The sequence below is a fragment of the Cyrtonyx montezumae genome, unplaced genomic scaffold (genome assembly GCF_038088225.1).
Source record: "Cyrtonyx montezumae isolate F1298 unplaced genomic scaffold, pur_monq_1.0 scaffold_4, whole genome shotgun sequence".
NCBI lineage: Eukaryota > Metazoa > Chordata > Aves > Galliformes > Odontophoridae > Cyrtonyx > Cyrtonyx montezumae.
In genome coordinates, this window is record NW_027072045.1 from 17,203,420 (window position 1) to 17,215,739 (window position 12,320).

Sequence of the window (12,320 nt, forward strand, 5' to 3'; positions counted from 1 at the left end):
CAAAGTAGTTAGCCACAAGGTAAAAAAAATCATTTTTATATATGTGAATCTTGTTTGGAAAAGAATCTCTGGAATAAAGTCACTTATGTAAGTGCTTTTATTTCAGATGAAAATGTGTTTAAATTAGATCCAGTGTACTCTGCAACTGCAAGTGGAAAAGCAGTGAATAACTACAGTGGAAATGAATAAATAGAAGCCAAAGTTTAATGCTGCAATAATAAGTTTTGCTTTTTTAGATGAAGAACAAAGTATTACAGGACTGTAGTGTCTCACAGCCCTTTAAACGTTTGCAGCTTTGGATTTTGTTGTTTGATTTTAATTTATGTATATTTGTCAGTCAAGTTTAACATCAAGGTCATGATGACAGCAGCATAAAAAAAGTATACGTATGGTGTCTGAATATTCTTAACTTGTAAAGTTATTAGTTAATTTTCATGAAGAACTATACAAAAAAATGCCAGAAAGCAAAGCTTTTAGGGCTTACTTAAACCGTTAAATTCTACAGAGCATATCCTCATAATTGTTTCTATTTTGTTCTTTTTTTTTTTTTATGAATTGTTCCTCATGAACAGCTTACAGAAAAGGTAACGTATGCTATTTTTAAAAATCTATACATTGCTTTCTCATAAATGAAAACTCTAATTTAAAGTCAGTATATCAGTATAGCTACCTAAAATTTCAGAGCGCAGATAAGAACAGTAATCTCAAAGTATGTTATAAAATATACCATCAACTTGTAGAATGGTAAATTCAGGATAAGTATGCAATACAGATGTAATAACCCCCAGATATTCAAGAAGACCTCTCACATTTAATGATCTGTATAATACTTGAAGAATCTCTTCGCATCCAAATATAGAAAATAAAGAAAATATAATAAATATATAAAATATATTATGATAAATAAAATAAATATAAAAATAAAGGAAATAAAGAAAAAAGTACTATTATTGATTGGAGTAAGTTTTCAGGAGCATATAGTTACATTCTGATAATCCCTGGGGAAAAACATGGTTCTCTGTTCGGGAGGGGAAAAAAAAATGTATTATGAGTTTTGATTTAAAAAAGAAAATAAATAAACACAGAACTACAGTTAATTGAATGCACAGACTTTTTAGCATTTAGCAGTTGCATGAGAGTTTAAGTATTGTCTTTAAGAGTTCATAGCTTGTTCTTTCCAACTGCATTTGAAACCTACAAGGCTCTGACATGGTGCGGATGATTTCCACTGCTTTTAATGGAGCGATGTGTGGTTAGAGTTGCAGATCTGTCTTGATGTAATTATATAACAACAATTTCAAGAGAAATGGGAATGCCAAAAGCAAAATAGCACATTTTTCCCCCTGAGATAAATACATTTTTAAAAATAATAATAAATACGTTAATAGATTTGCTATAGTTTTTAGAGGAATATGATTCCTGCAATGGACCCCACGTATGATGTTTTTCCTTAACACCCAAAACAACTGACTGCTCCATTTAAGCGTGCATTCACATCAACCTTTAATACTGTTTAACTACTAACAAGTTTTGAAGAAGACAGTCTTTTACTATGCTTAGCAGCACGGCATGGAATGAGAGGCTTCATTTCCCAGTAAAATTCTTATTTGTCATTTAATTTATTTTTTTTTTTTAAAGGAGGAAGAAATTGTTGACTGGTGGAGCAAATTTTATGCTTCAACAGGAGAACATGAAAAATGTGGACAGTATATTACAAAAGGCTATGATACATTAAAGGTATTGCTCTAGAAAAAAAGAAATGAATATTTGCCAACTTTAAAGGCCCCAAATCTGGTCAAAGCTGAATCCTTCATTTTTTAAGGCCTCAAAATTTAGCAGTATGTGATTTCCTGTAAAGGTCTGCTAGTAATTCATGGGGTGAAATTAAAGTTTAAAGTAGAAATCTTTGCTTCTTTTCTACATAACTACAATTACTGAGAGTTTAGTCTAACCTTCAGTCAAATGGAATTTTACTCCTAATTTTATTTGTAAACATCCAGACTGAGAGAAGTATGAACAGAGAGCAGTACCATATAAAACACGGAACTAAAAAAATTGAGAGCTAAAGATATTCCACTCTATATATAATGTGCTTCGCAGTGCCACACAGTTGGAGCTGATACATGCAATAATTTCTAAACTCTGCTTTTATCCTTTTTACTTTCAGGTGTATGACTGTGAATTGGAAAAGGTACCTGAATTTAATAACCTAACAGATTTCTGTGAAACATATAAGCTGTACAGAGGGAAATCTGAGGACAGCGATGATCCATCAGTTGTTGGGGAATTTAAGGTAAATTTCAGGTAATGGGGAAAAAAACAAGTACAGAAGACTGCATCCAGCATTTAAGTGCTTATCATTTAAGTCAGTCTAAATGCAAGCATTTCAGCAGAGGTGTGTGTTAGTAGTGGCAACAGATGCTCTTAACTGCTTAGTACGGTCTTTATTTTCCACCAAAGGGACTGATCCACATAGCTTACACTATATGCAATATTTATTAATTTAAAAGAAATATTAATACTAATGCAGTCTCCCCTGTGGAACAGAACCTTCTCAGGATGTAGTTTTGCCTTTGTGGTATTACCTGAGTCAAATGACACCTGAGTTACAACTCTTAAGTTGAATTAAGCTGTGATTTTACTGTTTCTATGTAAAACTGTGTATAGACATACGATAAACAGGACTGACTTTTCTACACTTACCTAGACTGATTCTTTGTATCGTGTTTTAGGGGTCGTTTAAAATCTATGCCTTACCCACTGATCCCACTACTCCAGCTCCTCCCCGCCAGTTCCGGGAGTTACCAGACAGTGGGCCTCAGGAGTGCATAGTGCGAATTTATATCGTTAGAGCCTTGCAGCTTCAACCCCAGGATAACAATGGGCTGGTGAGACTCGTTGGCTTTGGGATGTCTGTGATCTAACTCTGCTGTACCACAGTTTAAATACAGTTAATCTTATAACAATTTCTTAACGATATTTATTCTTATTTTGAATAGTGTGATCCTTACATAAAAATATCCCTAAGCAAAAAAGTAATTGAAGACCGAGATAATTATGTGCCTAATACTCTCAACCCAATTTTTGGCAGGTAACAAACTTCTTTGTATTTTTAATTTTCCATATTTCAGAATATTTTCATGTTTTCTGATAATGTCATACAATTAAGTGTTATTGTAAAGATCCACTGTAGTATTCACAGTTATATAATGGACCATTGCAACTTAAGTTCCACTTCACTTTGAAACCAACAGACAACCTAGGTGTTTGGCTAGCCTATAAATGTTCTGAATTACATGGGTAAACTGCACAAATGCAAACAAAATGTATTTTAAAACTGTCCTGTCTAATGCAGAACAAAACAGGAAAAACAGTTTTAACTCTGAAAAATTTGAAAACATTTGAAACATTTATAAAAGCTTTGACTGTTTGTATTGTGATTTAACAAAAGATAAGTGCTAATCATACAGGAGCTATGGATTAAACAAGCTTAAATTCTATACTGAGCCTAACAACACCACGCTATAAGTAACACATTGTGGAGAAAGGAATGTTGCAATGTCTGTAAGACTACAAAACATAATTATTAATGAGCACAAATACCAAGCAGTGTATCATTAGTAATTGCTACTGGAATTATCAACAACAGAGCATCCATTTAATATCTTCTAAAGGCCATCACTCAAAAATAAACTTTGAGTAGTAGTGTTAAACTTGACATTTTTATGTTTAGAATGTATGAACTCAGCTGCTTCTTACCTCAAGAAAAAGATCTGAAAATTTCAGTCTATGACTACGACACATTGACTCGTGATGAAAAAGTTGGTGAAACCATAATTGATCTGGAGAACAGATTTCTGTCTCGTTATGGATCTCACTGTGGCATCCCACAGCAGTATTGCATGTAAGTCATACTGTTTATTCAAAAGTTGTATCTGGTAGATCTAGTTCTCACTCTCTGTAACAGTGAAATTGGAACTGTGTTCATCTTAATTGCATGTTTTAAAAACAACAGTATAGTTTCTGGTGCTTGGTAAGTAAAGCTGCAAATCTTCAGAAGAGCCTTAAGTGAAAACAACGTCAGACATTTTAGTATTCTTCACCTATGGTAAAATGTGTGTCTTCTGTACAGAGAACACACAACACAATCTTCTGACTTATTCCTGGGAGTTAATATGAAAGCATCTGTTAGCATGTTGTTTTGATAGGTAAAGAAAGAAGCCCTCTGTCTCAAATGGTAATTATGTCACTATCACAATCAGTCAGCAGGTCTAGGCAGCTGCATTTCTGCCCTTTCTGGATTCGTTTAGAGGTAGTAAATGCATTTTACATAATTTGCAGATGCCCAGGAATGGTGAATAATTTTAAGATATATTTTGTTGCTTTCCTAAAAGCTCAGGTGTGAATACCTGGCGTGATCAGCTGAAGCCAACCCAGTTACTGCAAAACATTGCCCGGTTTAAAGGCTATGCTCCTCCTGTATTCTCTGAAAATGGTAGAAGGATTAACTACGGGGGACGAGACTATACTTTGGAGGAAGTTGGTGAGCTTGTTCACCTATTTTCTATTTTTCTCTTAAATCACATTGATACAAATATAAAATTTCACTGTTCATGGAAGAATAGGAAAAAAAATATATGACTAGTGAACATAGTTTTGTGCTAAATTCTCCTTTTTAAAGTTTCAAATGCAAATTCTGGATCATGAACCCCTGTTCTATTCCTTTATTCTATTTCAGAAGCTAATAAAATACTACATCAGCACCTTGGTCCAGGTCAAGAGCGGCTTGCCCTTCATATCTTACGAACCCAGGGTTTGGTGCCTGAGCATGTGGAGACAAGGACCTTATATAGCACCTTCCAGCCCAACATACCTCAGGTACTGCAAAATGGTTTTACTTCTGTTCCTTGAACACAGAAATACTGCATTCCCATAGCAGTCAGAGAAGTTAAATAAATACACGAGCCTGTATTCCAAATAAAGTACAAAATCTGCAGTGGTTGCCCCATTTAAATCTAGTGAAGGGAACTGTTCCTCTACAGTAGGAAGGCCAGCAGCTGCAATTAATCCACCATGAATCACTCTGCACTTAACATCTGAGAGAACAGAAAACTGTAACTACAGAATGAGAACTACTTAGGTACCCAACTGCACTGAGTTCCCTAGGAGTTAATGACCCTACCACCTTCTGAATTTTTTGCATCGTTTACTTGAGGAAGCATAACATGCTTTCCCCTAGCTGAAGCTTGTAAAAGATCTGACAGTCTTCAGATGAGTGAGTCTGCTCTGTGGCTAGAAAGTACTAGTAAGCACATCAGTAGACTTTTACAGGGAATCACTATGACAAACATGTATGCAACACTCCCTCATTTGTCTTCTGTACTACTGCAGGGAAAGCTCCAGATGTGGGTTGATGTTTTCCCCAAAAGCTTAGGACCTCCAGGCCCTCCCTTCAACATCACTCCCCGAAAAGCCAAGAAGTGAGTATCTGTACGCACTGTCTGGCAGCTCTCACAAAGCTAATTCAAATCTCTTCATGTGAACATCGTCTCTCTTAGGTATGTCTTACGAGTGATTGTCTGGAACACCAAAGATGTCCTTCTGGATGAAAAGAGCATCACAGGGGAAGAAATGAGTGACATTTATGTGAAGGGGTAAGAGCATCCTATCCTGTAGCACACATGGCTGAATGAGGTTAGGGATATCCCGTCAGTGCTTAGAAAATGAGTCCAAAAACGATCTCGTTCAGACAAATCAGTGTACCCTGCACCCTCAGAAATAGTGCTAAGCTCAGAAGTATTGAAGTATAAGACACAGCATGACCTGTTACTGTGTTATAAAAGATCCCAGAAGTGCAGCCTTAGAAAAAAATTAGAACCTAGAGATGGGAAGTGACAAGCAGGGGGTTAGCTTTGGTGCTACACATCCTGAAATCTTGTTACATTTCATAGTCTTGGTGTAAAAAAATCCAATAGAAATCAAAAGACTATAGAGTATTTATCTAACTCTTTCTATAAAAAAAAGGAAAAGAAAAATTAAACCAATTAACCACAAAAAGTGTAATAGTCTGAGCAGATCAAAAGTTTGTTTCAGGTGTTTGTATTTCCAGTACCAAATTAGAACCGAAATGAAGGAGCGTGGAAGTCTCCACGCCTCTGTGCACAGCTCCTCTATCGTAGTTGCAGCCACTCAGTAATGTGGCTGCAGTACAAACTACTGGTGTGGTTCCACTGCAGACACCAAAAATGTCCACCTGTACTTCCACAGGTGGATGCCTGGTAATGAGGAAAACAAGCAGAAAACAGATGTTCACTACAGATCTCTGGATGGTGAAGGAAACTTTAACTGGAGATTTGTTTTTCCTTTTGACTATCTCCCAGCAGAGCAACTCTGCATAGTTTCCAAAAAGGTATGTATTTCTGAAGATGTCTGTACACAAAATAGAGATTTTAACTAGTGCTGATAATTTTGTCTGCTGCATACACAGAGGCAGATTGGCTCAGTTTCTCAAAGTTTTCTCAAGTTGCTACTGCAAACATTAAATTTAAACATTAAATTGGATTCTTCCTTTTAGCCAGGAACAACATGTTGGCCACAAATGGCAGGCACTTTTTTTTCTCCTTTGTTTTTTAAATATTAGGAACATTTTTGGAGTCTTGACAAGACAGAATTCAGAATCCCACCCAAACTGATCATCCAGATATGGGATAATGACAAATTCTCCCTGGATGACTATCTTGGTAAGAAAACAAAACAATCTTAAATTATTATATACGAGCTGCGTGTTCAAAGTGAGCTACTGTTAGCCAAATAATATATTGCACTATCACAATTACTTGAGCATTATATTTCTGTACTTTGTCAGGTTCTTTTTAAGCACATAGTGGAAAAATATTAAAGATTAAAGTAAGTTATCTTGCATTTGAAAAAAAAAAACACGGGGGGGGGCTTGATACTGCAGCTTGCTAAGTACATTTTATCAATATTAATACATTCAGCACCAAAAAGATGAGCATAAACACAGCCTGCTGCATCAAACTTGCCTGCCTCACAATATGCAAGCATACAAGAACAAAACATGTATTTTAATCACTTCTTTTCTAGAGCACGTTTGGATATGGGAAAGGATTATGCTGAATCACTTTGCTTTCGGTTGGTTGTGTTATGCAGTGCCTACGTTTTATTCTATTTATCTCTTAGGTTTTGTGGAACTTGATTTACATGAAACAATAATTCCAGCAAAAGTTCCAGAGAAGTGCAATATGGACATGATTCCAGAGTACAAAGCAGACAGTTCTCAGAAGGCTGCTATGACTGCCTCTCTCTTTGAGCAGAAATGCATGAAGGGGTGGTGGCCATGTTGTGTTGAAAAGGATGGCTCTCGCATTTTAGCGGTATGGTTATTAAAGTAATTTTTAAGAGAAGTGAAATATTACTTAAAATGATCTTACTTTTAACTACAAAGTATCTACCTGGGAAAAAATACTAAAGAACCACTGGTATATTTTAATATTAAAGATATTCAAGGATATGGTTAAGCCTTAGACTCGAAACATATGAAGAATTAAAAAAAGCATGTTTATTGTTTGCTGGAGTACTAAGCCTTTTGAGAATGTGCTATTTCCTTACAGTGTTTTTGCTTTTAAATTTCATACTGCAATTTGATAAACAAGGGAAAAAGTCAGAAACATCTGTCAGCAACAGCAATAAATTTTCATTAGGAAAAGATGCGTTCATTGGGTTGTTCTTAAAACAAAAACAATTGTTTTTTTTTTCTTTTTAGTAAATTGTGAAAAGCAGTGCATAGCTTAAAATGTAACTGCTCTTGAATTAGAAAAAAATCAAACCGAAAATAGCACAAGATATTTTTCCCATATTTATCATTCTCAAACATCATCATAGTACGGAAACAAGCATATTTGCAGAGGGAAAGGGAACACTACCTCTGCTCCCCAGACACACAAAATATCAAACAAGTACTCTTCTTACTCCTTCAAGACAATAAAATGTTTGTCATGTTTTCTGAAGGGTAAAGTTGAAATGACACTGGAAGTTGTCAATGAAAAAGAAGCTGAGGAAAGGCCAGCTGGTAAAGGAAGAGATGAACCCAACATGAACCCCAAACTAGATCTACCAAAGTAAGTTATTTTTCTCTTACTAACTTGAAGAACATATTTCTAGCTACTATGATTTTCCCGACAAAATCTGCATTAAAAATGAGCCATTATATTTGAACTATATTTGTCCTTCCATAAACTGCTTCTAAAAGCCATCTGTGTTTCCTTTGCAAGTACAAGGATAAAATGCAAGGTGGTCTCAGTATAATGGCACAGATTTTAGCAAAGCTGCTGTCTGACAATAAAAAAAACTCTGCTTTCTTCAACTCTAAACTCAGACTTTTTTAATACATTATACTTTCACACTTCAGTAGTACTCTCTGTATTTACAATGTGATTAATATTTGTTTGCTTTTCAAAATACAGCCGACCTGATACGTCCTTCCTTTGGTTTACAAATCCCTGCAAGACAATGAGATTTATTGTGTGGCGCAGGTTTAAGTGGCTCTTCATAGGCCTTATCATCCTGTTGATTGTATTGCTGTTTGTAGCAGTACTCCTCTATTCATTACCGGTAAGAATGTTTAAATGTTGCTGCTGTTAAGCTCTAGCGTGAGGCTAGCTTTTATAGGAGTTGTAAACAGCGTTCACTCCTTACTTCAGAGAGGAGATATCGACTCAATTCTAGCAGGGACATAAGGATTATAAAAGTTAACAGCTATTAAGAGTTTCAACTGACTTTTAATAAGAAATAATTAATTATGTTAAAACTAGAGCTGAAGCAAATGACTGCTTTAGAAGTGTCAGTTATCTACACAATTAAAACTTGCATCTGGATTTCATTCTGCTTTACTCTGAAATATTTTCTTTAACTGAAATTAGTATGCCCTGAATGCATTCTGACGCAGTCTAGAATCTTAAAATCTCTTTTCAAAAAACTACACTGCAGTATTTCATGTACATCTTTTCACTTTTTGTTTCTTTCCCTCTCACTTCTACAGAACTACTTGTCAATGAAGATGGTGAAGCCAATTTAAAGAAGAGTTTTTCTCCACCTCGTGTCTTTAAATAGCAGTGAGATTTTGCCTCAGGGTGTGGACCAAATTGAGTGAGGCTTTCCATGCATTTTGTCTGCAAGTGCTTTGAACTGGAAAACAGATAAGTAAGAATTTAACCAAGGATATCCAAGACTCAGGAGGTCATGACTGGTATTCTAAAAAGCAAAACAAAAAGAAATACCCCTGTGTAAATTTCTTGAATACAGTAACATCTATCCATAGTAAGGTTCTGACTTCCCCTGCTTTTATACTGATTTTTTTCATGAAAATCACTCAGGAAACTGCTAGTTCTTACTATTTCTAACAAGTGCACCTTTTGATAATTCCTCTCTATTGGTGCACTTTGAAACTCTTATTAATTTATACTGCAAATACAAACACCACTTATTATTATGTGTACCAAAGAAGTCTTACAGCATAATTAAAGATGGGTCAGATGATTTTATAGAATGCTTCAGCATCATTCTGCTTAAAATACTGTACGTATCCGAACAACTACGTGCATGTAGAAGTAACTACATTATATACTGTTTACCTATTGTAATTTTAAAATGGTTAAATAAACTTATCCACAAGTAAAATGCATGTTTCCAGATTCATCTATTGCAAAACTATAGCACATTAGACACTATAATAACTATCAGAAGATAACGGTGTCACTAACCTGGAATTTAAGGTATTTCACTATTGCCCTTAAAGTGAAGAATAAAAAAAATACTTCAGCACAGAATTCTCATGAATTTCTTCATTAGTGAGGAATTTAATAAGTAGATGGAACTTGCTGAATAGTTTCATCTCTAAAGCCAAGTAATATAGTGATCTGGAATCAGATCACTAAGATATGCAACCTAGATCAACTCTTGTTTGAAGCCAGATCTGTACATAGAAGGCATTTCATTTGGACTCATTATCCTCTCCCTGTTTGCAGGGAAATATAAAGTAATTAATAAAATCAGGTTTGTAGTGAGATTCCACCTTCATTTTATGGAGGGTCAAAGCAGAAGCCTCTCTATGAACATTCTCCAGTGCTTTAAAAGTAGGAGGGCTGCAGCAGGATCTGCATTTTCTGTGATAGTTACATACTTAACTGCATCAGGACTCCTCATGCCTTAAAAAAAGATGGCAGTAATAATTGCAAGAATTAAAGTCTGTATTTAGCAGCACACAGTACTGTGTGCTAAACACTGAAAACTATGCACTTGTCAGGCAAAATAAATGCTACTGCCTTAATGCTGTTAAGCAAGCTAGAGTAAAGACATCACGTAACTACAATGTTAGAGCACAAGCAACAGCCATCCTGTCAAAAAGATAACGTCCTTATTTTTTGGTTAAAACAAAGAAAAGAAAACTTTCAAGCATCTTGATATATGATTGAGAGCTCAGAGCTGGAGCTAATCTCTATCCAGATGGATTGTCCCTTCAGTAATAATGAAACAAATAGCACTTTGAAATAACTGATGGTAATATCAGCTAATGTTTGTTCATCCAGCAATAAAATCTAAGTCAGTGCCATAGATATGACAGAAGGTAAAAATCACAGCAGCTTTCTTTTCATTCTACTTCAAAAACGTGTGTTGCTTCTAATGGTTGTCAGTAGATGAGCATTTAGCTTTAAGGAGGTATTTAAGAACAGCATTCCTCAGGACAGTTAGAGCAGAGATCGGCGCAGGCTTCTTCCCTTAGCATTTCAAGACTTTGGTACTGTCTTCCAGCTGCCTCTGTGCATGCATAGGCTTGACTGTTTTCTCTATAATTATGCAAGCGTTACATAAAATGTAACTGGAAAGTTGGAGAATCCACTCTGACTCCAAGCTCACTCTGGAAACAACAGCAGCACATGTTCACAAGCAAGTGATGTGAACATTATCATTTACATACAATGCTAGTCACATCTGTAATCCTTGATGTAACTGTTACACACGACTCCAAAATACAGTACCTTAAAAAGGCTGTAGCAAAGATTTAGCTCTGTGTGGATAACAACTTTACACTGTTTCTTGCCGTGCCAGCCACGACAGCTCTGCATCACTCCGCTTGACAGCAACTGCGGGTAACACCCTTTGAAGCCACAATAGAAATGGTCCTTTTAATAGGAAATGAATTAGCCGTAGGAGTTCCTCACAGGAGGAGGAATTCCTGCAAGTTTGCTTTGCCTCAATTAATAACCTGGCAAATATATACGGCCATGACATTCAACTACTCCCTAAAATCATTCTGTGTAACTGCAACTAGCCATACTTCTATAGTTGATCTGTTGCACACTGTCCTAATCAAATTTTCCTTCAGGAAAATTTTCCACAAGCTGCACAGTGTAAGTTTGCAATCTGTTAAAGCAGCTTGGGAAGTACACCCACCCTATCAGAAAACAAATCCAGGCTTCAGTGTGGAAGTGAAGATAGGTCACTGTAGGTGCATAATACTGAGTTCTTCAGTAGTATTCAGAACAGAAAGAAAAACTCACTCTTTTACTTTAGCAATTAGTTTAGCACTGTCATCCAAAATACCTGGGGCACAGAGCAATGAGTGATGTGCCCTGGTCAGGGGCCCTCCTGCCACAAGTCCTTAGTACATTAGTACTTAGACACTTTGTTCCAAAGAGATGATTCCAAAATGACTTCTGTTTTGGAAAAATAAAATCTGTTTGATCAGGCTACCTTCTCTGCACCTGAGCATCCTTAAGACATAAAACACAAGCTAGCTGAAACAGGCTGGGAAAGGCTAAAGCTAGACAGATAGCACTTTTAACAAAAAAGAGCTCAATAAATATCACTTGCCATCAATACATCTAAATCCTGGCTCTGAAACCATGTACACTCAAAGAAGCAGCTGCACTGATGTACTCAGCTTTCCAAGAAGTGTGTGATTTCTTATCAGATGCTCTTCAAAAGATGGAAAATGCACACTATAGTCACCCCAGGCCCAGACTACTGGCTGTGAGAAAATTATGGGCTCCTGTAATGTACTTCACAACTTCAAGGATTATACAAGGAAGAAAAAAAAAAAAGATCACGTAGCTCATAAAGAAAAGTTAGCTCTCAAAATAGCTCAGGGTAGAATAAAGGAGTAAACTCAGCAATACCCACATGCTGTTCATGCATTTCTTCGAACAGCCACAAGGTGGCATCCCAAGTCTCATTTGTTCACAATATGAACAATAACGCTATTTAATAGTTAAGGGAAAATGCAGTCCCACCGAAGTCCATTC

At 36.0% G+C, this 12,320-nt stretch overlaps 1 protein-coding gene across 1 annotated transcript in view; it reads left to right on the forward strand.

Annotated features, from left to right (window-relative positions):
* Positions 1-9,685, forward strand: part of MYOF (myoferlin) — a 65,075-nt gene extending 55,390 nt beyond the window's left edge. Inside the window, exons 39-54 of the mRNA XM_065746744.1 lie at positions 573-584; positions 1,639-1,737; positions 2,168-2,293; positions 2,733-2,888; positions 3,000-3,091; positions 3,734-3,904; positions 4,395-4,543; positions 4,739-4,878; positions 5,392-5,480; positions 5,559-5,654; positions 6,268-6,409; positions 6,641-6,740; positions 7,201-7,394; positions 8,029-8,138; positions 8,484-8,631; positions 9,059-9,685. Of these exons, the coding sequence (XP_065602816.1) occupies positions 573-584; positions 1,639-1,737; positions 2,168-2,293; positions 2,733-2,888; positions 3,000-3,091; positions 3,734-3,904; positions 4,395-4,543; positions 4,739-4,878; positions 5,392-5,480; positions 5,559-5,654; positions 6,268-6,409; positions 6,641-6,740; positions 7,201-7,394; positions 8,029-8,138; positions 8,484-8,631; positions 9,059-9,094 (1,860 nt within the window). The 3' untranslated portion in view covers positions 9,095-9,685. The remainder of the gene's footprint in view (positions 1-572; positions 585-1,638; positions 1,738-2,167; positions 2,294-2,732; positions 2,889-2,999; positions 3,092-3,733; positions 3,905-4,394; positions 4,544-4,738; positions 4,879-5,391; positions 5,481-5,558; positions 5,655-6,267; positions 6,410-6,640; positions 6,741-7,200; positions 7,395-8,028; positions 8,139-8,483; positions 8,632-9,058) is intronic.
* The last annotated feature ends 2,635 nt before the right edge of the window (positions 9,686-12,320 follow it).